We start from the raw sequence: 25,747 nt of genomic DNA, 5'->3' as shown, positions 1-25,747 counted from the left end.
GTCCTATTCCAGTGGTGAATCTCTTCTGTTTTTATGTACTGTCCCTTTGTCCTCTCTACGATTCTTTGCGCAAAGGAGCTGATTCAGACCTGCTCGCTAAGAAGCGTTCGCTCGTAGCTGCCGATGGTTTGCATTGTGCGCATGTGTATGCATCGCAGAGCACATGTGCGAACCACTCCGAAAGATCGGGAAGCGTTTGCTCGCCCAGCATAGACAGCCCAGCTGAATAAGTGACAGGAGAGGCTGTTTGTGGGTGGTAACGGGCAGACTGGGGAGTGGAGGTGCAAACGCAGGCGTGCCCGAGTGTCTCAATGCCATTTCAGATTTGTGCATAATTAACAGGCAGCGTCATTTTACTCGTCACCTGGTTGAATGTCACACTGATGTGATCGCAGTGCTTGCGGAAGGGTATAGTCAACCTCAAGCGCTGCGATTGCATCTGATGGTGCTCGATGTACCAATGGTTTAATGCACTTCCAGGAGATGACATGTGCAAGTGGGTGTCTTATGAATGGCTGGTGGGCGTTTGCATACACAAAGTGATCGCACGCCAAGACATAGTGGGCATGCTAATGCCTTGCTGGGCGGGCGCAGAATTTGCATACGCAGGGTGCGAGCGAACGCACTTAGCGAGCGGGTCTGAATGAGCGCCAAAGTCCCTTAGACTAATCTTTGTTTTAACCTCAACTATATTTACAAATATTAGAGTTGCTGCCGAGCTGCTTTTTTCCTCCCCCAAAATGAAGGGATGTAGGCCTCATTCAGAGGCGGTCGGAGGATGCAAGCGGTCGCTCAGAAACTGGGCGGCCACTTGCATCCTGACCGCCCGCCTCTGTTGCGGTCGTTAGGCTGTGGGTTAACACCCAGAGCTCTAACGACCGCTCGGGTGATGGTCGCGATGGTCAGCGACCATCGGGGCTTACGACGAGACCCTAGGGTAGGGTCTCACTTGTCATAAGCCCCGGAGAGCTTCTGGCTCTGTCTGAGCCGGAAGCTCTCCACTGACATCACTAGTGATGTCAGTGGGGCCTCCCCCAAACGGCAGGCGCTCCCATAGGAACGCCTCCGTTTGGGCTGCCACCCCCCCCGTCCCGCCTTCCAAACGGGGCGAGCTGTCAATCAACATCGACAGCTCGCCCCCTTTGGAAAGAGACCCGCTACAACCAGCGCTGTCGGTCGTAGCGGGTCTCACGCATGCGCACAAGGGAGCCAGCTCCTTCGTGCGCATGCGCACTGGCAAAACATCAAAAAATGTACGACCGCACGGCCGCCTCTGAATAAGCTCCGTAGTCTGTCTAAGCTTTCTCTCATAATTACTGCTATATTAAATGCCCGGTCAAGGCCACCACTCCTACGCTTACCCTGGCTGTTACTCTCTTGTCTCTTTTCCCCACCGTGTGCGTGCCGGCACTGAATGTCCACATCACTCATTGGACATGAAATTCTCAATTCAATTTATAGATCCAATCAGATTCCTTCAATAACGAGTCTGCCCACTTGTGACCCTTCTCGTCTTCTCCTTTTATCCTTTGTACAATAAAGTGACCAAAATTCCACTTTCAAGATATTCTCCCTACTGTGACCCACACGGTGGTAATGTTGTGTTTGCGTCTTGTGTATTGATTCCCCCTGTTAATGCATTCCAGAGTTCCATTTCCTTTTGCTGCCCCTGTCTAGCGCTGCGTGCGGCTTTCTCTCCTCGAGTACTTTCCCATCTCTCTTTTCTGTGTCTATAACCTTTGAGAGTTTTCCATCCTAACGTAAGGAGTCCATACGGATTCCTGTGACATGCCACTAATAATAATAGTCCAGTCTGGGTATGTTCCATTGATAACTACATGTGTCTTCTATCCTTCAGTTGTCTACTCCTGTACATGCTTTTCCATTAGACCTAGTACTTCCATTTTGTGTCATACTCTTAGACAAACACTTACAGATGACACCGAGGGATATATTTACTAAAGTGAGTGATGTTAGAAGTGGAGATGTTGCCCATAGCAACCAGTTTCTACTTAACATTTAACTAGCACCTTCTAGAAGATAATAGCTAGAATCGTGGTTGCTATGGGCAACAGCTCCACTTCTGAAAACCTGCACTTTAGTATATATATACCCTCTAGCTTCAATATGCCATGCCCTGCGAGACTCCTAACACGAGTGTGCCGCCAGAACGTAGGCGACTTGGCTTCCGCCGAGTGTCTCTTTCACCCTAAAATGCGTCTTCGTCACAATCAGATCTGCTAAATTGCTTCACAAGAATACACTGATTACATTGTACAACAAATTAATACTTTTAATTTGTTTCCTTTCTAAAAATAGTCATAAATTACTAATTTGACGTCAAGAAAAACTAAAATGATTTCAGAATGTTTTTACTAGCTCTATTTTTTGAGCTACACTACTTGCACTATACTGTATGTACATTAATAATATAGTCATAGTGAAAAGCTATTTTAAAATAATCTGATATTTTCTTGATAGAAAATAAATAGTTTTTATTCAATCAATCACAAATAAGAACACAAAACTAAACAAACATACAGCATACGAAAGTACTATGTAATATAGTGGCCTATACATGGGGGTGCTTTCTCTTTGCTTGTCGCTTGTACTCCTCTTCTGGGGCATCTCTTGTCACTGTCCAACAGTAGTGATCACCTGCCCTGATATCTTTGTTCCATTGCTGAAATGTCTTGGTGGAATGGCTCACTATGCTTGTCACTCAGTGCACCACAGTTATCTTGTGTGGGTAATCCCGTAAATCGCATATATTTGAATAGGGGAGGGGACAAATAACAACTGATTCATTTAATTGGGTCATTAGGCCCCGCCCCCTCTGCGCGGAACGCAGATTGCTGGTAAGATTCTCTCCATTCTGCCCACGTCACTAGGAATACCCCTACATCGTCATAAATGGGCTACATCTCGGAACTCAGAGCTAACAGAGTTTTAAATGTCATATTCATTCTTTGCATGCTGAAATCAATTAGAAGTAACTGTTTTCACATCGGAAACGTTTTCATTGTTGTGCAGTGTTATGTGTATGTCTGAGTGTATGTGAAGCACAACGGAACCTGGTGTGCAAAAAAGCAGGGGCTGCCGCTTCCCAGCTCTTCGCTTACGGACTCCGTCGTACACAGATATACAAGTGACGCGTATCAAATTAATCGGTGCCGGCTCGTGAATCGGTTTGCTGAATCCGATTGCGATTATGATGCATTTTCTTACGAGAAGGACGCTCGGCGCAAGCTAAGCCGCCCTGGGCCTGGCACGCTGAGAAGGGTTGATTGGCACAACTGGAGCAATAGTGTACGAGAACACATCTGTATTCTTAAATCTCTCCAGCTAGCTCCAATTAGCGTGCCACAGATTTTGCGACTTAGACACGCCAAACACATCCTAAATATCTAAAATTGTCGAAAAAGCAGAATTGAGGAAAATGTATACAATCTATGGTAAAAAGACAGGTGGGATGCCAGGGACTAACACTAACCATTGTTATGCTTATTCTGCGCCTTTATACCAATCCCTTTGCTGCAAAACTGCTAAGGCTATTAACCAAACTGCACCAACATCCATCTCTTGGCTTATCTCCCAACCTCTACGCTCTGCACTAGATCTGCCTCTCTCATCCACACGCATCACCTGCTTCCATTCATGGTTACAGGACTTTTTCTTTTCTGGCTGCACCCAATCTGCGGAAAGCCCTCCCATGCACAATAAGACTTTCCTGTAGTCTCCAAACCTTCAACAAGTCCCGGAACATGCACCTATTCAGGCAGTTTATCACATTTCAGAACCACCCCACTATACAGTCCACACATAACTTTACATATTTTCTTTCTTCACTTTCACATCTTCCTGGCTCTAGGCCAACATTCCTGTCTGTCTGGATCATACAGCCCACCAAGAACCTCTGTACTCGGGCTGGAACAATATGCAATAGGTAGCGCCTATCCTTGTGTATGAATGCCTATTTCCCTATGGAATATAAGCATGCGAGCAGGGTCCTCTTACCTCTGTCCTTCTCTTATTACCCAGTCTTATTCTATTACTGTTTGTTCTCAATTCTATAGTGCAACGGGATATGCTGGCGATATATATGTGACTTAATAAGTAAATAATCCTAAATACTTAGTACAATATAAGCAAAGTAAGGTTCAAAATTGAGAGAAATGTGATGCAGCCTGTGTAAAAAGGCAAAAAACCCCCCCAAAAAACATTCCATTACATTATACCAATTCGCTTGTGATAGAAAATCTAATCCTAGGTACCTAGTACACTATAAGGGCAAAATTGAGGCTTTTGTGCGCTGCACGGGAATCAAGCCCGGCGTCCCACACCATGTGTCACAAAAAGGGACCGTTCTATGAGGACACCTCTATATTTTTAGGATCGCATCACTCAACATCCAGTCAGTTCAATTGCGCAAGAGTTCCTGCTGCGTGTTGTTCTGGATATTATAGTATGGAAAACATTGCTTTGTTTTTTGGTGTACCTCTTTTGAGTTATAAGCAGAAAATAAGTGATGTTCCTTACCAGTAATATTCCTAGTAAATTAATAGGCCCCATTTTAAATAGTATTTGGCTTGCAAAATGGCTGCCTACAACGTGTGCATTATGACGTTTATTTTTTTGTTGGAAATTGCGAGCAATTTATAGTGGGATACTCCAGTTAAATGCATCTGAATTCCTCATGTTCAGCATAATCTACAGTAGGTTGCAGAGCATTTTAATTTTTGCAGATGCATATCTTTACCTTCCCACCCCCCAGTATTGAAATCTCCACCATACAATCCGTCTTCTGTGGGATTAGGGGGTCTGGAGGGGAAATGCGTACACTGAGAACAATAAAAACAAAATGACTAGGTCCAGTCTAGAATCACTTTTGTCTGCCTTTTTCTCTAAATTTAAATTTGTAATTTTATCTTAAATCACCACTTTAAAAAAAAAAAAAAAAAATGTTTTAACCTTTATATCTTAAATCATGAGAACTTGTGAAAGCCACTTTTTCCTCATGTTCTCCCCCTTATTAATTCTACTCCTACCGAAAGAAATAGAAGTGCAGAGGACAGCACATTAAGCACCTATCAACAATTGTCACAATACCAAATGGAGAAACCCGAATAAATCTGTTTCTCCTCTAGGTGCACAAAAAGGAACTAATTGATATAGTGGATGATGGGGGTTCCACTCCTTACAGCACACTGCAATAGAACAACTAACAGCGTTAAGTATATGGCGTACAGTATCAATATCTGTTGAGATCAATATAGATAAGCAAGAAGCAAGGTGGAACCCAACACTAGTGATAATTGAGTTATGGACGTTTTCCAAATAATTACTAATTTCTGTTCAAGTATACTGTGTGAGTCATGGTTTCCTCACAACCGCAGTCCCTCCAATATCTGTCTCATGCTATAGTAAGGATGCACAGGAACAGATGCATGTCAGGCATTATTATTGCAATCATGTATAGGTGTTTTCCTTAATGCTGACCATGCTTGGCACACTTATAGACTTGCATAATTAGACTAGAGATGATCTTTAAGAAACAGCATGTGAGCATATGGAAGAAGTAATAGGCTTATACGACCAATTCAAACCAACGGTCATTCCTTATTGTCTTCATTGGCCAAGGAAAATTTGCAGTATAAAACTAGTCATAGGGGGGCGTGGCTTGGCGTCCATCAGGATCGGTCGTGTTTCCCTGCAGCTCCCGCCTGACGGCCAATACATAGAAGCCCAAAGCTGTTGGGGACAATCGACACCTGTGCCAGCCTCTAATATACCACCTGCACCAACGGTGGCCGAGGTTGCGGAGCCGGGAAGTTAATAATTCACTCCCCATGTTGTGGCCTGGTCACACGAGTGAAGCCGGGGCCTCAATTTTAAACCCGGTGCCCGGCGGACTGACACCCGAGCTGCAGCGCTCCCTTACCTGGTGCGGTGCCTGTACCTTGCCTGTCCTCACCAGTGTCTCTTCAGTGGCCCCTCCGACCCGCTCCCGAGGCCTGTCGCGCGGTGTGGAGCCGCAGGTTCAGCTGCAGAGCCGGCCCTGCCGCGATCCTCCGGTCATGTGTGAGGACCGCTAGGCTTGCCGCTCTGGACGATCTCGGCGGCTCCCGCTATCTGGAACCACCGGCTCCTGTTGATGGGTGAGTCCTCCTGTGCCCTGTGTCCTTCCTGACGACCTGCCCGGCAGATTTGCTGTGCAGCTCACCGGTGGCTGCTGTGACTTGGCCTTATTAGCGGGGATACTGTGGGCAGCCCAGTCCACGAACGGGCACCCTGCAACCTCATATAATATGTATAATTATTAAATCTTCCCATAATTCTCCTGGGGTCTCAGTCCTAATAGGGGCTGTAGGGTGAGATCTGTCGGCTGGACCGGGATCTCTGTTTTGCCCTTGCTCCCTTTACATGTGCAGGGGCTACTACTGTGAAACACTATTACAAGCACCATTTTGAATCTTTTCCCCTGAGGACTGCACCACTCCGTCGTGTATTGTATTTTTTCTATTGCTGCATTTTTGATTACTAGAGTGGTATTTGCTAAATCAACATACACTGGGTCAATTCCGCCCCGTGCAACTATTTGGGAAGCTCCCTGTTGGGTTTAATATCTTCGCTACTGCTGTTGCACTGTTGAACACTGATTGTTGGAATAATTATTTCTAATCAGAAATCACTGAGAATATTCCGTATTCTGCTGTTTCACTTATTTACCCCTGGAACATAGGATACTGGTGTTCTTGACCTATATCTGACCCCGGATGTCATAAGGGCCGTGGAAACTGTGGACGTTCTAGATATAGACTCATGCTGTTCCTGGTGTAATATGTGATCCTCTGCTCCACCCGCTCCTGAGCTACAAGCATACTCATTACTTTTCTCTATGTATCCACACATTGCTATATTATCCTTGTTTAACATGATACTATGAGCAGATCAGGGAATAGAACAAGAAAAACTGCCTCACAAGATATCTCACAACATTCCTCCCGCTGTGGGTCACAGACCTCAGTTACTTCACCTGTTACCTCTATATCTAAACCAATGATGGATCCCATGTCAGGCCCCTCGACAAAAGAGGATATACAATCCCTTCAATCCATGATATTGGACCTTAAAACCTCATTCACAATCTGACATCGCCGATCTGGATTCTCGTACCTCCTTGTTGGAATCGCAAACAGACACCCATAGGAATTTCCAAGAAAAAACATGGATTGCCTACATAGCGAACTGGAGTTTCTCCTATATAAGACAGAGGATCTCGAAAATCGCAAGAGACGGAACAACCTCCGAATCCGTAATATACCCGGAGGTCATTACAGCTTCCGACTTGGAATCCTATCTCAAGAGACTTTATTTCAATAGCTCCTTCACTGACCGCTGAGTCCATACAGAAAGAGCGAGCTCATCGGGCTTTACGACCCAAACCCAAAGATTTTGACCCTCCTAGGGATGTTATTCTTATATTGCTATCATTGCAGATCAAGAACAACATCACCATGGCCAGCGAAAACACTACCTCCTTTTGTTTGCAAATTTGTTTACAAATATTTCAAGACCTGGCTCCGGCTACATTAGCTAAACGTCGCGACCTCCGAGCAATCACATATGCATTCCGGGATCACAGCTATAAATACAGATGGGGATTCCCCTTTCGTCTCTCAGTGAACATTGAAGCCCGCCTTCATTCTATTCGCTCAGTAGAAGAGGGGAATCAACTGCTCAGAAAGTTGAACCTGACACCTACTCCTGATCCAGTTCTTGGTCGTTCTGGAGCATCATCGCCAACTTGACCTACTTCCGATCTGAGATTGAGTGTCTTTTGTCGCCCTTTATAACTCTAAAATTAATATTCTGTTTCTTACAAGCTATTTTCTAATTGATTCAATTACTTTACTGATAACTAGAAGTTTGCAAAATGTTTGGTATATCGCTATCTTTTATTGCTGTGGCCCCACCTAACATACAGGTAAAGATATTCTCTTCAAGAATTAAATCTAGTCCTAATAGTATTGAGGTTTTTTATCTTGATTTATTGTGTACTGGAACATATTCATAATATTATCTGTAAATGTTTCGCTAGCATCTGTACATGTACACTATAGATAAGGTTACTAGTGTAGCCTCTTTGCCCGTTAATACAATGTCTCGCGATTATAGTGTCTATTATGGCCTTATCATAGGACCTATAATCTTTTCTTTTTTTTCTCGTTATCTTCATAATGTTATCTGCTGTTCAGTATTGATCAATAAGTATTATATGTAGCTCCTAGGGGGGAGTAGTGGTAATTCCACCTGTCACTCCACCCCCCAATCTAGGGATTATAATTAAATATACTAATTGGGCTTCTTAGTAGGCCTATATTGAAATTTTATTATTCAATCCCACCTGTGAGCTCCCATTCCTGTGGAGCTCTACTTTTGTGGCCATCTATCCAGATCTGTAGGATATTTTCGGCCGCTTATTTAGCCTTTATTTTTCTTTTCATCTCTTATTTTATTTTCTTGTTACCCCTTCTTTTTTTTTTTTTCTTTTTCTCTTCCCCTTTCAGCGGTCTTCGGAGTTTTGTTTTTTATTTGGCAATTATTTAAGTTGTTATTTGAAACCTTGTCGCGATGCCTTTAATAAGTTTATCCATTAACACAAAAGGTCTTAATACACCCCAAAAGTGCTCACATCTTCACAAGACCCTTCGTAAATTGAAAGGATATATTATTTTCTTACAAGAGACCCACTTGAAAAATAACTCACACCCGTCATTATCCTCCAAAACTTTCCCAATGGTATGGTATTCCAACCATGCCTCCAAACGTAATGGCATGGCAATCTTGCTCAGAAAGTCCCTCCCTTTTCAATTTCTAGATTCCAGATGTGACTGTGAGGGCAGATATATTATGATACGAGGTAAGCTTGGACGTGAGGAGATTACATTAGCTAACATATATGCCCCTAACACTGGCCAAACCAGATTCTTTCGTAATTTTTTTCATGATCTCAGTATTTATCGTAAAGGTAAAACACTGGTAGGGGGAGATTTTAACATGACTCTCGCTCCTCACATGGACAAATCAGGCTCCCCCCCTCGTAGAGACATATCAACCCCATCCTTAGCATTACAAAAAAATATAGCTGAAAATGGGCTTTTTGATGTATGGCATTTTCTTAACCCCACCACCCGAGATTACACCTTTTTCCATACCCCATGATGTATACTCCCGTATTGATTTATTTCTTTGTTGTGCCTCACTCTCACAGTCTGCAATTCACTCCAAGATAATTCCTAACACATGGTCAGACCATTCAGTTTTGTCAGTAACAAATCTAGAATCTAAGAATGGTAGGTCACCATGGAGACTCAACAAGACTTTACTAAAAATCCCCCAGTTGTTTCAAGAATTGATCAAATCTAAAATTCAGGATTACTTCTTAATATACAGGGAGAGTGTACTATGTCGACGGTCTGGGAGGCCCATAAAGCTGTCATACGGGGATCGATTATTCAATATGCCTCTCGTAGAAAAAGAGAACAGGAACAACAGATGGCTCACCTGACTAACTCCATTGCAGATCTTGACAGAGAACACAAGCGCACTCACTCCAAGACCACTCTTACCCAACTTTTTAAAGCAAGAGCTGAATTGCAATCTCTCTAAGCTGAAGAGGTTAAACGATCTCTGCGCTGGGCTAATCAAAATTTCTATGACAAAAGCAACAAGGCTCATACCTTATTGGCCAATAAACTACGCAATAAAAAAGTTGCCCAGGCCATCTACTCAATTAAAGACCCCACTGGTTGTTTGACCTATGACCCTAAATGTATCAACAAGGTTTTCTTGGATTACTATCGAGCTCTATATAATTTAAAACCACCTGTTGACCCATCCTCTCATACCACTGAGTCCCAATTGTATTTAGACTCCTGTGCCGTCCCCCAAATTGATACATCTGCTCATCAGCTTCTAAATAATGATATCTCAATTGAGGAAATTGAAATGGCACTGAAAACCCAGAAACCATCTACGGCCCAAGGCCCAGATGGCTATTCAATGGCCTACTACAAAACATTTGCCCCTCAGTTGTTACGATATATGGTTAAACTATTGAGTCATGAACGTAACCCCGTTCCACACTGATTCTTTGGCTTCTCGTATTATAGTTATCCCCAAGCCCGGTAAAGACCCTTCCCTTTGTACCAATTATAGGCCCATCTCTTTAATAAACACTGACCTTAAATTATTTGCCAAGGTACTTGCTAGTAGATTAAATTCTGTGTTAACGTCTTTAATGGACTCTGATCAAGTAGGCTTTATGCCGGGACGTCAAGCCTCAGATAATACTAGACGCACTATCAATTTGATCCATCATATTAATGCTTCCAAAACACCTTCTATAGTCCTAGCACTCGACACTGAGAAGGCGTTTGATCGCATTTCATGGCCCGTCTTATTCTCTACTCCTCATTTGGATTCAGGGGCCATTTTATCACGGCTATTAAAGCCCTCTATTCCTGTCCCTCTTCTATGGTTTTGACAAATGGGATCTGTTCCCCCCGATGCACCCTTAACAATGGCACACGACAAGGCTGCCCATTATCACCCCTTATATTTGCCCTATGCATCGAACCACTAGCCGCCCTTATTCGAGCTAATACTGATATTCAGGGCATCACAGTTGGTCAAAACCATTACAAAATATCCCTTTTCGTGGATGATGTTCTCCTGACTCTTTCCAGTCCGTTAATATCCCTTCCTAACCTTCAAAAGGAGCTCTCCATTTACGGTTCCTTTTCGGGATACAAAATTAATCATTCTAAATCGGAAGCTTTTGCTTTGTATGTCTCTCCTCAAATGCAGGCCACGTTAACCTCTTCATTTCCTTTTCTTTGGAGGCCATCCGCTATAAAATATCTTTGGATATCCATCACTAAAAACTACTCTTCTCTGTATCAGGCTAATTTTGTCCCTCTGATTAGTACTTTGACACAGAACTGGCATCGGATGTATATCTCGTGGTTTGGTAGAATAAACTCTCTCAAAATGAACCTTCTCCCCCGTTTATTATATCTTTTCCAGACTCTTCCAATTTCGGTACCCCGCGCAACCCTCATCTCTTTACAAAAACGCTGTAACAGATTTGTATGGGCGGGTAGTAGACCCCGTATCAGGAGATCAATTCTTAGCAAAAGTACAATCACGGTGGGCTTGGGACTCCCTATTCTACAGTCTTACTATGAGGCATGTCATCTTAATCACATCCTGTCATGGCATTCTGACCCAGGAGTTAAAATGTGGGTTGATATTGAGAATTCCTTGACTCAATGTGATACGCTTAATACTTTGGTTTGGCTTCCTAAAAATTGTAGGCCGGCGTCAGTGTACTCAGGGTCTCATTCAGACCCGCTCGCGAGCGCTGTACGCTCGCAAGCGGGTCGATGTTACCCAAATGCGCACGCACGACGGAGGCGCCTCCGTTATGCGTATGCGCGAGACCCGGCGAGCGACTGGGAAGCCGTCGCTCGGGGTATCGCACCAAAGGGGGCGTGCTGTCGATGGTGAGAGACAGCACGCCCCCTTTGGTGGGCGTGCCGGGGGCGTGGCAGCCCAGACGGAGGCATTCCCATGGGAATGCCTACCGTCTGGGTCCAGCCCCACTGACATCACTAGTGATGTCAGTGGGAGTGTTTTTGGCTCTAATAGAGCCAAAAGCACTCCTGGGCTTGCGGCAGCGAGACCTTACCGCAGGGTCTCGTCGCAAGCCCAATGGTCTTGACTATCGCGACCATCTTTTTGGCCGCTCGCATAAGCTGTGGGTGGTCACCCACAGCTATGCGACCGGCCAGGAGGCCGCTCCATTTTAAGCTAGGCCGGCCCTGATTCAGAGCGAGTGCTCTGGTCAGAGCGTCCGGCTCTGAATCAGGCCCTCAATCCCTACTATCAAATTTTCTCTCCAGCTATGGGACAAAGTACGCACCACTTATGACTTTTCTCCCTATCCGTCCCCACTCACCCCAATATGGGATCATCCTCAATTCCCCTCAGGATGTGATAGAAAAATGGCAGCTCCATGGCAGGCTCGAGGTGTAGACAGATTTATTCATATCAAAGGCGATTTTGCTCCTTCCTCATTCCAGGACTTCCAAGATCGCTTAAACCTCCCTTCCTCTTGCTTCCAATATTTTTCTAATTTTTAGTTTTATCTGCTCCCAAACTAAATCTACTTCGCTGCGCAAACCTACCTCATTTGAACATCTGTGTTTATATTCAATTGGGAGGAGAGGGAATATCTCAATAATTTACAATTCAATTTTGGCACCCGATCATCCTCCACGCGAACCGCATGAATTATTTGTGGGAATCTGATCTAGCTACGAATATAGATGATGATCAATGGGAAGAAATTAGATTACGTACCGCCAAAGCTTCTATTAGTGTTTCAATACGCAAAAATTGCTATAAAGTATATACCCGTTGGTACTTTTTTCCACATTTGGTGGTCTTGTCCCTCTATCCGCCTTTTTTGGTCCCATGTTCGCCAATTGATCAGGCTCTTGGTATGGGATTTATATTAGATCCAATATCAGCATTATTGAATGCACCACTCGGTGTATCCAAAACCCAGGATAAACTGATTACACATATATGTAATGCCGCTAAAACCCTTATAGCCAACCACTGGAAAGACCACCGCCCACCCTCAAAAGATGCTCTTATAGCTAAAATGAACTATATTGCATCAATGGAATATATTTCTATCTTGCAAAATAATTCAGTAGCGAAATATCATCTGATTTGGTTACCAAATTTCTCTGAGACCCGCCCTGCTCCTGGAGTCCGTTGAATACTCTACCCTAAAACTCCCTTCCTTCCCTCTGAATACCCCCCCTCCCCTTTTTGTTTGTTCCTTCTTTCTCTCTTTACTTTGTTTTTCTCTTTTTTGTTATAAAATACAAAATTATGGGGATGTTATGGATAATAATATTTAGTAAATTATCGGTATTACTTGTGTTGATCTTGGCTAATTTATTAACTACCGAGTTGTTTATATCGATATTATTTACTTATCTCTGTAAAAGTATACAGTTTGAATGTGTTTTAATTCATCACATATTCAAGACAATGTTTTGCTTGTTTGTTTTTCTTTATGCAAACTTATATTGTCTTCCAATAAAATATTTTGTTTAAAAAAAAAAAAAAACTGGTCATAGGAACTGGTGATTTAAACACCTAAATATTTAAATTAAAATTGAAGGAAGAGCTGCAGTCGTATCCAAGTTAATTATAAAAAATGGTGATCAAGCCAAATAAAAAGAGAGAGGCTTAGTAATTGTAAGGCGCAAGTTGTCTACATAGACAGGTAGCTTATGATCCCTGGGGCCAACCTGAATACAAGAAGTATTTGTGATGGAGAGGAGCTTGGCTGCCAGAGGTTCCAAGATATAGGTGAACGGTCGAGATGATAGGAGCTACCTCTGTCTCGTTAGATAGTTTTAGATGTTTAGTGTTAAAGGTTGATTTCTCTTTATTGAGCATTTTGGTTAATTAATTTTCAATGTATTTGTACATATTGTCATTTTAAAATATGTTTAAAAAAATAAATGAATCTGAGAATGAGGAAACCAAGTGATGTCAGAATAGCCATATATAGATAGGTACAGTCAGGTCCATAAATATTGGGACATTGACAGAATTTTCATATTTTGACCTCTATTCACCACCACAATGGCTTTGAAATGAAACAAACAAGATGTGATTTAACTGCAGACTTTCAGATTTAATTTGAGAGTAATTACATCCAAATCAAGTGAACGGTGTAGGAATTGCAACGGTTTCTATATGTGCCTCCCACTTTTTAAGGGGCCAAAAGTAATGGGACAAACTAAACAATCCTAAATCTAACTTTCACTTTTTAATACTTTGTTGCCAATTCTTTGCAGACAATTACAGCCTGAAGTCTGGAACACATAGACATCACCAGACACTGGGTTTCATCCCTGGTGATGCTCTGCCAGGCCTCTACTGCAAATGTCTTCAGTTCCTGCTTGTTCTTGGGGCATTTTCCCTTCAGTTTTGCCTTCATCAAGTGAAATGCATGCTCAATCGGATTCCGGTCAGGGGATTGACTTGGCCATTGCATAACATTCCACTTTTTAGCCTTACAAAACTCTTTGGTTGCTTTTGCAGTATGCTTCGGGTCATTGTCCATCTGCACCGTGAAGCGCTGTCCAATGAGTTCTGAAGCATTTGACTGAATATGAGCATATAATATTGCCCGAAACACTTCAGAATTCATTCTGCTGCTTTTGTCAGCAGTCACATCATCAATAAATACAAGGGAACCAGTTCCATTGGCAGCCATACATGCCCACGCCATGACACTACCACCACCATGCTTCACTGATGAGGTGGTATGTTTTGGATCATGAGCAGTTCCTTTCCTTCTCTTCCCATCACTCTGGTACAAGTTGATTTTTGTCTCATCTGTCAATAGGATGTTGTTCCAGAACTGTAATGGCTTTTTTAGATGTTGTTTGGCAAACTCTAATCTGGTCTTCCTGTTTTTGTGGCTCACCAATGGTTTGCATCTTGTGATGAACCCTCTATATTCACTCTTGTGAAGTCTTCTCTTGATTGTTGACTTTGACACATATACATCTACCTCCTGGAGAGTGTTCTTGATTTGGCCAACTGTTGTGAAGGGGTTTTTCTTCACCAGGGAAATAATTATTTTGTCATCCACCACAGTTGTTTTCCGTGGTCTTCCGAGTCTTTTGGTGTTGCTGAGCTCTCCGGTGCGTTCTTTCTTTTTAAGAATGTTCCAAACAGTTGATTTGGCCACACCTAATGTTTTTGCTATCTCTCTGATGGGTTTGTTTTGATTTTTCAGCCTAATGATGGCTTGCTTCACTGATAGTGACAGCTCTTTGGATCTCATATTGAGAGTTGACAGCAACTGATTCCAAATGCAAATGTCACACCTAGAATCAACTCCAGACCTTTTACCTACTTAACTGATAATGAAATAATGAAGGAATAGCCAACACCTGTCCATGAAATAGCTTTTGACTTGATAGTCCCATTACTTTTTGCCCCTTAAAAAGTGGGAGGCACATATTGAAACGGTTATAATTCCTACACCGTTCACCCGATTTGGATGTAATTACCCTCAAATTAAATCTGAAAGTCTGCAGTTAAAGCACATCTTGTTTGTTTCATTTCAAAACCATTGTGTTGGTGAATAGAGGCCAAAATCTGAAAATTCTGTCAATGTCCCAATATTTATGGACCTGACTGTATATGCTATGCAGAGCAATGACATGTCCAGTTGATGGGATTGGGGTAGGGGGAGGCCAAATCCTGTGGGTGTGACCGCACCCACAAAAAGAAAAAAAAATTAACTATGTGTTCTTCCTGAGTAATTAGTACCTGCCCTCATTGGTGCCCCTCTGGACATACAAAGATTTGCATCTGTGCTGACAGCAAATCAGGAACCCCCTTTAAGTGTACCTTCACCCCTTGTACCCCCAGATTGGTAGGGACTATGTAGGTCTGGATGTGGAGTTATAAGGATCACCACAAAATCTGTGTTATACCGCTGAGCTGTGGTCATTCCTAAGTACTTCACAGAAGAATAGAAGATTACGTATTATACCAGCCGAAACCCAGAATATTTACTCCCGACACAGCTACATGTTTAAGACTATTGTTAGTTTTGGATTTAAAAAGGATCAAAGTCCTTTTACTCGCTGAGTAACCCAGGAGGCAATGTTTGCAGAAAAAGTTTGTGATAGTTGTGCAATAATACAGCGGAGGGAAGGGGCGTGGGGGCACTTTCCACAGATCCGTGGAGTTATGCCTTCAGTGCAAGTGTCAGGATTTACTTTGCATCAGATTTTTTTTAATAATAGCAGTAAAATTCTCACTGCACTTTATATGTCGGATTGCGTGGACCCTCTAATCACTTGTCTAGATCTCTTGAAATGTGCTTGATTAAAAACTAGATACAAGTAATTAATATAAAATTATCATTAATAAAATGTTTGCAGATAAAAGCTGCCTTGGCACATAATCCTTAATTTATTTCCCATTGTTTAAAGTAGCATATAATTAGGACCCCTTGTGTGCCTGCTACTGTACAATGTAAATGAAAAAGCGCAAGCTACAGTAAAACCTTGGATGTGAAACAAAAGGTCGACAATAAAATGATAGACATGAAAAAGTTAGTACAGAAGGTCGACATGGAAATGGTCAATAAAAAAAATGGTCCTCCCCCACCCTTAGGGCCTAATCCTATCCGTCAGGGTAAAGGCACCACCATCCGTTCTATTGCCTAACCCTCTGGTAAGTGCGTAACCCTAAAAAAAAAAAAAATGCATTCACCATTTATATGTCAACCTTCTGTACTGTCGACCTTTTGTATGGAACCCAAAACCTTTTTGATTTTTTTTTACGTGGTCTGTCAAAAAGATGTAATAGAACTAGTGATGTGCGCTGACCCCCGTGTTTTGGTTTTGGATCTGGATTGGTTTTGCCAAAACCTCACCTCCGTGTTTTTGTTTTTCGGTTTTGGCTCTGGATTTTTTCTTTAAAAATCAGAAAAACAGCTAAAATCACATAAAATGGGCCTTTTTTTGTTCCTACAGTATTATTAACCTCAATAACACTTACAGTGCCTTGCAAAAGTATTCATCCCCTTTGCATTTTTTCATGTTTTGTTGCCTCACAACATGGAATTAAAATGGATTGTTTGAAGGTGTGCATCATTTCATTCACAGAACATGCCTGCAACTGTGAAGTTGTTTTTTTTATTTTGTGAATCAAACAACATTTAAGACAACATAACAGAAAACTTCAGCGTGCATAACTAACCCCCTAAAGTCAGTACTCTGTCGAGCCACCTTTTGCGGCAATTACAGCTGCAAGTTGCTTTGGATAAGTCTCTTATGAGCTTGCCACATCTTGCCCCTGGGATTTTTGCTAATTCCTCAAGGCAAAACTGCTCCAGCTCCTTCATGTTGGATGGTTTCCGCTTGTGAACAGCAATCTTCAAGTCTGACCACAGATTCTCAATTGGATTGAGATCTGGGCTTTGACTAGGCCATTCCAACACATTTAAATGTTTGCCCTTAAACCACTCGAGTGTTGCTTTAGCAGTATGCTTCGGGTCATTGTCCTGCTGGAAGTTGAACCTTCGTCCCAGTCTCAAATCACAGGCAGACTGAAACAGGTTTTGCGCAAGAATATCCCTATATTTAGCACAATCCATCTTTCCCTCGACTCGAATTGGTTTCCCAGTCCCTGCTGCTGAAAAACATCCCCACAGCTGACCCTGTTTCACTGTGGGGATGGTGTTCTTGGGGTGATGGGATGTGTTGAGTTTGCGCCAGACATAGCGTTTTCCTTGGTGGCCGAAAAGTTAAATTTTAGTCTTATCTGACCAGAGCACCATCCTCCATACATTTGGGGAGTCGCCCACATGCCTTTTGGCAAACTTAAATCGTGTCTTCTTATTTTTATCACTAAGCAATTGCTTTTTTCTGGCCACTCTTCCATAAAGCCAGGCTCTATGGAGTTTACGGCTTATTGTGGTCACATGCACAGATACACCAATCTCTGCTGTGGAACTCTCCAACTCCTTCAGGGTTACCTTTGGTCTCTGTGCTGCCTCTGATTAATGCCCTCCTTACCCGGTCTGTGAGTTTTGGTGGGCGGCCCTCTCTTGCCATGTTCTTTCCATTTGATGATGATGGATTTGATGGTGCTTCGGGGATCATCAAAGATTTTGATATTTTTTTAGAACCCAACCCAGAATTGTACTTCTCAACAACTTTGTCCCTGACTTGTTTGGAGAGCTCCTTGGTCTTCATGGTGTGATGCCACTTGCTTAGTGGTGTTGCAGCCTCTGGGGCTTTTCAGAAAAGGTGTGTTTATACTGACAGATCATATGACACTTAGATTTCACACAGGTGGACTTCATTTCACTATTTATGTGACTTCTGAAGGTAATTGGTTGCAAAGGGGGTGATTACATATGCACATGCCAATTTTTGGAATTTTATTTATAAAGATTCTCTTTTATATATATTTTTCTCATTTCACTTCACCAAATTAGACTATTTTGTGCAGATCATCACATAAAATTCAGATTAAAAAAAAAAAATTACAAGTTGTAATGTAACAAAAAAGGTAAAAAGCCAAGGGGGATGAATACTTTTGCAAGGCACTGTATTTCCACTCGTTTCCAGTCAATTTTGACCACCTCATAATATTGATTTTTTTCATCTAGTTAAGGGTCAAAAAGTTGCATCCAGCTAGCTCGCTCAAATCTGAGTGATAAATAGATTTGATGACTGTGGAAAGATGATGGTTGGGGTACCCCTTGAAGATTGAAGAATTGATAGTTGGCGCAGCCCCTGGCTGAAGAATTGATAATTGGTGCAGCCCCTGGCTGAAGAATTGATAATTGGTGCAGCCCCCGGCTGAAGAATTGATAATTGGTGCAGCCCCCGGCTGTTGAATTGATGATTGGTACAGTCCTTGGCTGAAGAATTGATAATTGGTACAGCCCCTGCCTGAAGAATTGATGATTGGTACAGTCCTTGGCTGAAGAATTGATAATTGGTACAGCCCCTGGCTGAAGAATTGATAGTTAATTGCAACAGGGACTGCCACTTGTGGCTGAAATGATTGGTTTGTTTGGACCCCCCACAAAACAAGCTGCCAATGTGCAGTGGACATTGGTGGCAATGATCCCATACACAAACTGGCTTTACAATACATATGTGCATCCTCCTCTTCACACAATATGAATTCGTCCCTGCTGGAATCCACCATTACAGACGCTTCTGTATTCTTTGGACTTTAGTGCTGGTAAAGGTCTTCCTCGTGGAATTTGTAATTAATTTTGATGAACATCATCTTTTCCACATTTTGGGGAAGTAACCTCCTACGACGATCGCTGACAAGGTTCCTGGCTGCGCTGAAAACTCTTTCAGAGTACACACTGCAGCGTGGGCAACTTAAGAACAGCAAAGCCAGTTTGTGTAAGGAACTCCAAATTGACTCTCTTTCCTGCCAGTAGTGAAACGGACTGTATGACATTCCTATTTGGATGCTATCCCTAAAATAGTCATCCACCATTCTCTGGTGAACGTAATAAGACAAAGTCACGTTAGACATGTCACTCATTGTAGGCAGTTCTTTCAGACCCAACCAGATAACATTAGATTTTGCTGACTGACCTGCATCACCACCAGCAGCGGGTCTCTTAGGAAAATGTAGTTTTTTCTTGGCAACTGTAGAAACTGAAGGAGGAGATGCTGCCGTCTCACATTCCGCTTGAGCTGAAATTTTTTTCACCACCAGCTCTTTGCATCTTTTCAGATTTATGTCAGTCGGAAAGAAAGACACAAGGTATGACTTAAACCTAGGATCAAGTATGGTCGCCAAAATATAGTGATCTGATTGCAAGAGATTGACAACCCTTGGATCCTGTTGAAACGACTGGAAGGGCTTGATCTAAAAGTCCGACATACTTAGCGGAATCACTCAGTTTCAGCTCCTCCTTCATTTTCTCCAGCTGCTTTTGCAAAAGTCTGATTAGGGGAATGACCTGACTCAAGCTGGCAGTGTCTAAACTAACTTCACGTGTGGCAAGTTCAAAGGGTTTGAGAACCTTGCACAACATGGAAATGATTCTCCTCTGCGCTTGACTAAGGTGCATTCCCGCTCCTTTCCCTATGTCATAGGCCGTAGTGTAGCCTTGGATAGACTTTTTTTGATCCTTCATCCGCTGAAGCATATAGAGGATAGAATTCCACCTAATTACTACCTCTTGCTTCAGCTGATGGCAGGGCAAATTCAACAGTTCTTGCTGGTGCTGCAATCTTCTACACGCAGTTTCTGAATATCGAATATGTCCAGAAATCTTTTGGGCCACTGAGAGCATCTCCTGCACGCCCCTGTAATTTTTTTTTTTAAATGTTGCACCACCAAATTCATTGTGTGAGCAAGCATGAGATGTGATCGAATTCGCCCACATGTAATGCTCGTACAATATTGCTGGCATTGTCAGAAATCACAAATCCCGAGAGAGTCCAAGTGGGGTAAGCCATTTCCCTGAGTTTTCTCTAAGAGGTTCTCAGCGGTATGCCTCTTAGTGAAATCGGTGATACACAGAGTAGCCTACCTCTGAATGAGCTGGCATTTGCACTGTTGGAGGCAATACACCTACCCAGTGGGCTGTCAGTCTTGTAATCTTTAGTTTTCCCTGTCCCACTTGTCCACATATCTGTGGTTAAGTGGACAGTGGGCACAATGGCATTTCGGAGGACATTAAAAAAAAACCTTATTAATTTCCTTGTACAGATTGGGAATTGCTATTTTAGAGAAGTGGAATCTAGAAGGGACATGGTAGCGGGGACACACGACCTCCATTAACTGTAAAACCGACTGCATTTATGGTGGATACTGGCCGCACATCTAGTACCAGCATAGCTGTTATGGAGTCAGTAATCCGCTGTGCAACTGGGTGTTTGCCGTCATACTTTTCGCCAAATCAAAGGATTGTGTGACAGTCAATTGTTTGGTTGAACTACTAAAAGTAGTCTTCTTCCTGGTCCCCTTCTGGGATGAAGATCCACTCATAGCAGCAGCAGGCGTAAAGGATCCTTCTGAGGAACAAAGGATAGGAAAGTAGTCAGTCCTTATGATATTGGTTGCAGGACTACTTCCGATCACGAATGAGGATGTTGATGATGATGCAGGTGTTGGTGGTGGGTATTGCAGGTGCTTGGATCCAGATAGAAGGGAGCAGGTAGGTGACACTGGACTGATTGTTGTTCGTTTTTTTTGTCCACAAAGTTTCCATACCCTTTCCAATTTGATGAATGCACTGAAAGTGACGTAACAGGGAAGAGGTTCCAAGATGGTTAAGGTCCTTACCTCTACTCACTGTTACATGGCAACGGTTACAAATGGCTTTGCAATGGTTGTCCGGATTTGGGTGGAAATTATTCCACACATGAGATGTGGATTTTTTGGTCCCTTGCCCAGGCATGCCAACAATGGGATTTTTCCCACCATGGGCAACAACTGTTGCCTGATTGTGATTTACAGTTTTGCACAAACATCCTCGCCATCAACATCCTCATCATCCTTGTTGTTATCGCCAACTACATAAATATTCTCGTGCAATTCCACAGAAGAATCCTCGATTTCTGTGTCCACTTGTTGACTTGTGCTGCTCATCCCTACATTTGCAAAGGGCACACAAATGGTGGAAGTACGATCCTCTTCAAGTACAGTACAGTACAGTATTAGAAAGGTCAGGCTCACACATGGCAACCGCGGACACACTTGGACTCTCCTCTGGAATCAGATTTTTCGGAGACCATTTTAATTTTTTTTTGTACCTCTTCTACAAGCAGAAGGGCTTAAGTCATCACCAGTCATAAATAAAGGCCTTATCCTTTCCTTGACACTTAGTGTAGGGAATGACATATTGCCAAATTTTTGTTTCTCTAAAGCTGACTTAGCTTTAGATTTTGTTTGCTTTAACGGTAAAAGTTTATTTCTTTTTTTTTTTTAGCCTGACTTTTTGGCCTGACTTAAGCCCTGGTACATCAGCCTTCATAGATGACTTTGACGGCCTTGAATCATGACTGCTGCAAGCAGCTACAAGACTGGTATGTGGATCCTGTTCTCCGGTCATGTGACTGTCCTTCATACTCACTGCGGTCTTACAGCAGTGTCACCAAGCAATTATAGCGCAGCTAAGTTGGAGATAATGCACACAACCACACACAGAAAAAAAATTTTTGTGGTTTTTTTCACACTGGGGGTGAAGAGCACTCCTGAAAGAGGCAGCAGCCCCTTGACAGGCAGCAACACAGCACCCCTGCGCACCTACATTGCTGACAAGTGTGGCTAACATGCACAGAATTTTTTTTCTTTTTTTTTCACACTGGGGGTGAAGAACACCCCTTATGGACAGAACACCCCCTGGACAACACAGCAGGGCATCCAGCCCCTATGGACAACAACCAGCCAGCCCCTATGGACAGGACAACCTCAGTCACAAGACTCACAACAACAGCCAGCCCTTGAGCAACGCAATTTTAGCCAGCATCTATGCAGTAGGCACAGCAGCACAGCTCCCTCCCTCTACACTCTCCACAGCCGGATCGCGGGACATTTATAGAATCCAATAACCGCGAGAATCCGACAGCGGGATGATGACTTTTTGCCTCGTTTTCAGATCCGAGTGAGGTGGGAAAACCTGAGCCGACTCGGATTCCCAAAGTTCGGGTGCTTTCGGTTCTCAGGCAAAAGAACCCTCTCATTCCTAAATAGAACTATGTGTTATATGGCTGCACTTGTAAATGGCAGCAATATTCTGCCGTCGATTATTTCCCAAAATGAACTACAGCATGCGTTTGCGCTAGTGTTACGTAGTCAGATTATGATGTTAGGTATTAGAAAAATAGAGAAAAAAATAGCATATTATTTTGCAAGCTTGTGAGTTAAAGGAACTTTTTTTATTTTTTTTAAAGCTGAATTAGGATTCCACCGGGAAGAGCATGACTAACCAGATGCCCAATTGAGAGGAGATTGTACTTTCTGCAAGGTTTAACCCAGCCGCGAATTAGCCCACCAGTTTGTGTTTGTAGTGTGTGTATCTTGCTAGGACCCTGCAGGATGAGACTTTCTCTGGGGCTATGCATGCTGGGAGGGAGTTTCCTGTTGGTTAGTCACGGTGACAGAAGCGGGATACCATGGCTCCACGACGCAGCCGCATCGACCACCTTGTGTTTAATGAAAATAACGCTGACCGATGGGTGCAGTACAGGAGATGATGGGCGGTTTAACGCATTGCTGGACTGTCTGAAAAATCAAAAAAGGTACAAGCGTACCCATTGCTTAATCTGGCAGGTGCAGAGGCAGTTATTAAAGCAGACACCTGTACATATGCAGAGGCAAATAAATGCAATTCTGGAGCCATAACTGACTAGCTGATCAGGGACCGCATTGTATGTGGCACCCGTAGTGACGCAGTACGTGCACACTTACTACGAGAAAAGGATCTGACCTTAGACTCCGCCATTCAAATCTAGCCAGCAATCGGAGCAGGGCACAAAGGAGTTACGGAGGGAGGCTGAAATATGCAGTGTACAGTGCAACAAACGCAATACAGGCCATGTTACAACTGTGGGGGGCGCCATGCATTTGCACGGGAGACGTGCCCTGCTTTTAACAAACGCTGCAATCACTGCAAAAAACTTAACCACTTTGCAAAGTGTTGCAGATCCAGACATAGACCGACACACAGTGAGCCAGTCATATGGGCACGGCGTCAACAGCACACACCGCTGAGACCATATATATATGCTGAAAGCGTAGATCTAATTTCAAACCAAGGATAGGTTTTCACCAACCTATGTGATAAAGAGTGGCAACACATTGAAGATTAAAATTGCCACCAGTGCCAAATGCAACGTAATGTCCAAGAGCCTGCTGCACAAATCCAGCCCACAGGCAACAATACAATAGATCACACAGACACTGTAAACTTAGTGGCATATGGGGGTAAAATTATTAAGACCACGGGCACCCCCCACCATCGAATACACGTGTGCACCATTGCTATTCCACATAGTAGATAGTGACGTTAAACCATTGCTTGGCCTGCCTGACAGCGTGCACCTTGGGTTGATACATTTGGGTCCTGAAGTACACATGATACAACAAGACTCCCCAGAATTCCGTGACTTTAAGGATCGATTCACTTGCGACAACATTGGCAAAGTACGTGTCACTTGGATGAATCCGTTGCCCCTACAGTGAGCACCCCGGAGGGTGTCATAACCCCTATTGAAGAAGCAACCCAATGGGTATCTGCAATGGAGGCTGCTGTAAAAAAAGATGGGACTGTCAGGATTTGCATAGATCCCGTACACCTCAATAAAGCGCTGCTAAGACCCTGTCACCCATTGAGAACTGCAGAACAAGACCTTGTTGACATGCCGGAATCCAAGGTCTTCAGCACATTAGATGCCAAATGTGGGTTTTGGCAAATCCCATTAAACAAAGAATGGTCACTCCTCACTGCTTTTATGACACCAGCTGGGAGATATGCTTTCTTACGCATGCCATAAGGCCTGACTACTGGCAGTGAGGTATTTCAACTGTGTATGGAACAACTGTTTGCTGGCTGCCCCTGTGAGACTAGTCGACGACATCCTTGTCTGGGGCCATAATATGCAAGAGCACGATGAGCGTCTCTGCCAGGTATTGGAAAGAATACGGGCTATCAACCTAAAGCTCAACCCAGACAAGTGCAGATTCAGAGTGGCTGAAGTTCCGTACGTGGGTCACCTCACGGACCAGAGTGTTAAACCCTACCCTGACAAAACGGCGACCATCCAGCAATATGCCCTTGCCGGTGGACAAACTTAGTCTTCAGTGCTTCTTAGGAATGGCTAATTAGCTGTCAAAATTCATCCCCAATTATAGTAAGATCACTGCACCCCTGCGGAATATTTTGACCCAAGATACAGAGTGGTGTTGGTTGGTACCACACCATGCTGCGGTGTCAAGACTCAAGTGCATACTCACCAGCCCTCCTGTTCTACAGTACTGGAATGTACACCTACCGGTAGTGATCTCAGCTGATGCATCACAGCACGGGCTGGGTGCAGTGTGCCTCCAGACCAATTGCTTTTCATTCCAGGGCCCTCACGGAAACAGAATCACGTTATGCACAGATCGAAAAAGAGCTGCTGCCATTGGTGTTTGCTTGCCACAAATTGCATGATTTCATCTACAGATGATCAGTCAATGTCGAAACTGACCACCAACCGCTCATCACCATCATGAAAAAGCCCCTGCTCAAATTACAGAGGTACCATATAGACAACGTCTACAAGTGTGGCAAAGAAATGTTCGTGGCTGATGCCCTCTCCAGAGCCCTCCTCCCTCATTCTGCTCCTCAACAGGTTGATGATGGGTTGTGTATGAAATCCGGGCTGTCAGGATGCTGTTGGTCAGAATACCGACAGCGGCATCCCGATACCCATAGGGAAGACTGGTAAGTGTTTTCCTAACCCCTACCCTAACCCTCCCTCTCCAGTGCCTAACCTCACCCCTAGTGCCTAAGCCTAACCTTCCCCGCACCCTAAACCTAACACCCCCTCCTTGGTGCCTAAACCTAACCTCCCCCCCATTATCTAAACCTAGCCCTAATACCCTGATACTTAACCTTCAGGATGCCGGTGGTCGGGAAACTGGTGCCGGGATCCCAACCTGTTGAGATTTTGGCGCCGGTATTCAGACCATCGGCATCCCACATGGCGGGATGCTGACTACATTCCGTTGACGATGATTATGATGTGATGTTCATGCAATTCATGTCCTCTGCCCGCAGCTCCTCCATACGAAGAGAATCTTTGGCGGATGATTTATGTCAACGTCTCTCTCAGGTTGTCCTGCAAGGTTGGCCTAAGTCTTCAAGGGAGCTTCCCCAAGCCTTACCCCTGTTGTTTGCCATGCGAGATGAGTTATCTTTGTCAGGCTTGATCATTTTGCAAGGCCAAAGATTTGTTGTACCTTACACATTGCAAAGGTACTACACCATGCAACTGCACCAAGGACACCCTGGTCTGGAGGCCACCAAGCGCAGGGCCAGGGAACTGCGCTATTGGTCCCCCATATTTCATGATTTTGAGAGGGAGGT

At 43.6% G+C, this 25,747-nt stretch overlaps 1 protein-coding gene across 1 annotated transcript in view; it reads left to right on the top strand.

Moving 5' to 3' along the window:
- The window catches only part of LOC148501792 (uncharacterized), a 32,915-nt gene extending 22,763 nt beyond the window's left edge, over nt 1-10,152 (top strand). Inside the window, 3 exon segments of the mRNA XM_088449991.1 lie at nt 1,859-1,963; nt 9,275-9,356; nt 9,674-10,152. Of these exon segments, the coding sequence (XP_088306117.1) occupies nt 1,859-1,963; nt 9,275-9,356; nt 9,674-10,152 (666 nt within the window).
- Nucleotides 10,153-25,747: the final 15,595 nt, after the last annotated feature.

This window comes from Taudactylus pleione, unplaced genomic scaffold, assembly GCF_031769625.1.
Source record: "Taudactylus pleione unplaced genomic scaffold, aTauple2 ptg000502l, whole genome shotgun sequence".
Classification (NCBI taxonomy): Eukaryota; Metazoa; Chordata; class Amphibia; order Anura; family Myobatrachidae; genus Taudactylus; species Taudactylus pleione.
Note: the sequence above shows the minus strand (reverse complement) of the source record. Positions and strands in the feature narration are given on the sequence as shown.